This window comes from Poecilia reticulata, linkage group LG15 (genome assembly GCF_000633615.1).
Source record: "Poecilia reticulata strain Guanapo linkage group LG15, Guppy_female_1.0+MT, whole genome shotgun sequence".
Lineage (NCBI taxonomy): Eukaryota > Metazoa > Chordata > Actinopteri > Cyprinodontiformes > Poeciliidae > Poecilia > Poecilia reticulata.
Window position 1 is genome coordinate 30,466,278 of NC_024345.1, and position 4,145 is coordinate 30,470,422.

The 4,145-nt window shown below is 52.6% G+C and overlaps 1 protein-coding gene across 1 annotated transcript in view; it reads right to left on the reverse strand.

Annotated features, from left to right (window-relative positions):
- Positions 1-3,748, reverse strand: part of ubr2 (ubiquitin protein ligase E3 component n-recognin 2) — a 23,456-nt gene extending 19,708 nt beyond the window's left edge. Inside the window, exons 1-6 of the mRNA XM_017308838.1 lie at positions 3,638-3,748; positions 2,514-2,785; positions 1,697-1,775; positions 1,522-1,635; positions 1,299-1,429; positions 267-381 (exon numbers count right to left, since the gene is read on the reverse strand). Of these exons, the coding sequence (XP_017164327.1) occupies positions 267-381; positions 1,299-1,429; positions 1,522-1,635; positions 1,697-1,775; positions 2,514-2,785; positions 3,638-3,715 (789 nt within the window). The 5' untranslated portion in view covers positions 3,716-3,748. The remainder of the gene's footprint in view (positions 1-266; positions 382-1,298; positions 1,430-1,521; positions 1,636-1,696; positions 1,776-2,513; positions 2,786-3,637) is intronic.
- Positions 3,749-4,145: the final 397 nt, after the last annotated feature.

The following is a 4,145-nucleotide window of genomic DNA, read 5'->3' on the forward strand; positions in this document are numbered from 1 at the left end:
GACACTCAGAATAACAACACGCCACTCTGCTGCTGCTAAAGCTACCCTTATTTATGAAGCAGGCATCGACAGCTGTGCCTGACTACAGGAGGCTGGTACAGCTAGCAATCCCACAATGCACTGCAAACCTTCCCTCTCCTGACCCAACGCCCAGCAGCCAGCTGGGCGCTTATCAAAATATTCACTAAGATCCAAATACAGAATAAAAACATCAACAAGGTGTTTCGGTTGCGCTACATAGAAAATTGACCCAAAGGTCGACTGACCATCAGAGCTTTGATCACTGAACAAACATCCAGCCTGAGAACCGGACATCGGAACGCGCTGAACGCTTTGGACGTAATCTCTGCTCGGCGCGCGGTTGGCACGGCAACGGGTGTGCTTAAACAACAAAGAGTAAAACGGTCCTCATGGTTCAGAGCTGGTCACCTGTTCAGGTGGTTTTCCTGCGGCGCGTTCAGCCGCTGTAGTTTCTGAACCTTGGACTAATGACCTCGTTCGGCTGAGTTTACGTCACAACAAACAACACAGGACAAATTTAGCTCCTTTAGTATTAAACAAATGGCTCCTACTGCGATAATGATATGAATAATTAAACTAGTTTTCTGCTCTCTGGCGTCTCGTGTTGAGCGCAGAGGCTTTTCCTTTTCCATGATGTTTATTTCGTCTCTTATTTAGTGCAGATATTCATGTTGATGAGACTCAATAACCTTTTTCAACCTGTAAAGCTCCACTGCTGAAAATGAGGCTCTAACATTCACAGATGACAGTGAAATAAAATCCAGTCCAACATCTGAGGTGATTCCTCTGGAACCTGCTTCACAAGATGAGCTTTAACCCAGCAGCTCTGAGGTCAAAGTTCAGATCTACCACGACTGACTGACGGTTTCCAACCAGCTTCTGACTGAGGAACCAGTAAGCTGCTCCCAGTGTCAGAGTCTCACTGAGGAAGAAACTGCACCAGGTTTTCACTTTAATATTTCTGCTGTAACTGAGGGATATCTGCATATTCATAACTTCGTGTCATGAGGCAGATCTCAGCCGGCTGGAGACAGAAAACTTCAAAAAGTTTGGGCAGCCCTGGTTTACAGGCTAGCTGTTAGCCAAGCAGCTAACAGCTAGCTGAGCCTGGTCCTCAGTTAGCAGTTGTGTCTGAGCTAGTAGCTTAACTTGATTAGCATCTTAGCATTAAAAACTGTTCCAGACTGATCCATCCTGGGAGCAGCAGCAGCTCAGGTTCGGCCCAGTCTGGACCAGTTCGGACCACTGTGACCCGGTTTGACCCGGTTGGGACCTACAGCGGCTCCAGGCCTGCTGGCAGCTGGTCCTCCTGCTCCCAGGTCAGAAGGTCGACGGCGTACTGCAGGATGATGGAGAAGATGCTGCTGCTCCTTTCCTCCACAGCAGGGGGCAGCAGAGAGACCGGGTCCTGGAACACAGGCAGCAGGAACACACTGTGACTCTGAGCCCAGGCGGGTCAGAACCGACGGCCGGTCAGACCCGGGCCAGCAGCGGTCTCACCTCCTCGCTCTCCCGGTTCTGGTCGGCAGGCGTGTGGTTCTGGCAGGACGGACCGGTCTTCCAGGCCTCGGCGTCTCCACAGTCGCAGAAGCCTCCGCCTCCTGACGTGGTCATCTGGGGGACAGAGAGGTCCGGTCAGCCGAGTTCTAATGGTTCTGGTTCTGATTGGACTCACCCGGTAGCGATGGTGGCGGTGGGCGCTGGCCAGGAAGCACTGCATGCACAGAACACAGGTCGGGTCGGCCGCACACTCCCTGAGGACACAGCGGGTCAGAACGGGTCAGAACCTCGGCCCGGTTCTGATCCCTGAACACTGGCTTTACTGCCATCCTGTTCCAGAACCAATCTAAATACCGATTAGAATATATTCTTCTGGTTCTGTGGGTTTTCCGTCACTCCACAACAATGCAAGTTTAATTATTTTTTTAAATTCAGCTCTAAATATAAACTGGATCCACAGTAAAAAATCCACCTGAGCAGCTGAGGGACGAAGCTGCTATTCTTCACATCAACGTTACAGAACAGCAGCAGATTTACGTTGGTGACTCCAGACTCCCCCTAGTGGACTGGAGGACTTCAGCCTGGGGAGCCAGTAGCAGTTTTATACTCCTTGTTTTTGTATAATTGATTCTTTATTTCCTGTGTTTCCCTGTTTGTCTGTTCGGTTAGCATCATTAGCAACGCTAGCAGCTAGTTCCACCGTGTCACAAGCTTCTCCTGTTCCTGCATCATCAGGAGGCCAGACTGGTGAACGATAATATTGCCGTTTTGAACATAACGGTAATAGCGTAGTAATGCAGGAACATTCTCGAATTTACATTTTGGTGAACATGTAACACTGAACAGGAAGACATTTTAAATATCCAAAATAAACAAAGTGAAAGATGACGGTTATCATCCAGGTTTGATGGAAGGAACTGATAAATCATGCCAGTGGAAATTATTGATAGTTTCACATGAACAGGCCAGAGTCCCTCCTCCAGGTGACTTACCTGCAGGAGTAGGTGGGCTCCCCCACCTTGAAGACGTGTCCACAGAGCGCCGCCGCCCCCCCACCTTGCTGCAGCAGCGCCAGGCCGGCCGCCGGCTCCCCCCCCAGCAGGAGCCACTCCAGGGGGGCGAGGAGCAGCAGCTGGAGGGCCAGCTCCTCCCGCTGCTCCTCCCGCTGCTCCGCCATGCCGCCCCCCTGGCACAGGATGCGGGGCACGTACTCAGCCAGGTGGCGGTACACCTCCTGCTGCAGGTCGGCACACGCCAGCCAGCGCTGAGGAGGAGGAAGGTCAGAGGTCAGCACCAGTAACCAATCAGGTTACTGCCAGGAGAACCGGATAAAACCTGCAGCTGATCCAGAACAGAAACGGCTCTGATGGAAAACACATCCAGATTCCCCTTCCTGTTAATCCAGATTACAATCCAGATTGTAATCAATAATCAATCGGTAATTGTAATCTGGAGGACAAACTGGTTCTGTTGGGTCCAGCAGCAGTTTGCTGTCATTTTAACTTTTCGTTTCCTGTTATTTTCTCTCCACCTGCTCTGTGTTCTGATTGGCTGATTCCTTCCTGGAGGCGGCTGACATGATGCTGCCATCACCTAATCGCTCTCCCTCTCCTGCTGGTTCTACTTCTCTTCTGTCTGGGTCGTCCAGAACCTTCTTCTCTGGGTCCGAGTCCGGATGCGGTTCTGTGTTCCAGCAGTAATCTGATTACACAACGCTGACCCGGATCCAGCCGCCGCTCAGAGGTCATTACGGGCCGGGTCCTCAGCCGTTTCCATGGCAACTGTCATCTGGTCCACAGGTGAAATGGGGCACACCTGATCATGTTCGTTTACCTGTGCGTGACGTCACCAGCTGTGCAGCGACCCTCAACCCGCCAGAACCGACCCAGAACCCTGAATGAGAGTAAGACGCCCCGCCGCTGCTCCCGGGCAGAACACCTGGAGCTGACAGCCGCCAGGTGTGACTACAGGTGTTCCTCCAGGAGAAGCGGCGCTAGCGCCGTTAGCTCCGAGGAGATTAAGCCGAAACAGGAGCCTCAGAGGCGGCCTGGGTCCGGAGGGCCGCCCCGCAGGACGGACGGCGCCGGCCGGACCCGCAGCCTCCGGAGCCACTCACCGAGGCGGTGTCTCCGGGGGAGAAGCTCATGAAGTCAGCGCTCAGAGCGGACGGAGGATCTCTGGAAGGCTCCGCCATCTTGGTTCCTTCTCTCTGCTCGAAAACATCCGGAAGCGGAAACTGTCACGGTGGGGGAGGGGCGTCGGCTAAATTTGGCCACAGTAAGGCGGGGCTTATGTCAAACGGGGCGTGGCTCATTTGTTGATTGGTTGGTTTTATAAAAACAAAGAAACTGACGAAATGTTTTCATGTTTTTATGACATAAATTAAAGCATTTACTGATTAAATGTAACAAAAATAAATAATTAGAACAGCAGAACCACTGGAACCGGACCAGAACCAGCGGACCAGAACCACAGCTCTGCGGACTGGAACCGGACCAGAACCAGCGGACCAGAACCACAGCTCTGCGGACTGGAACCGGACCAGAACCAGCGGACCAGAACCACAGCCTTCCAGACTGGAACCGGACCAGAACCAGAGCCTTCCGGACTGGAACCGGACCAGA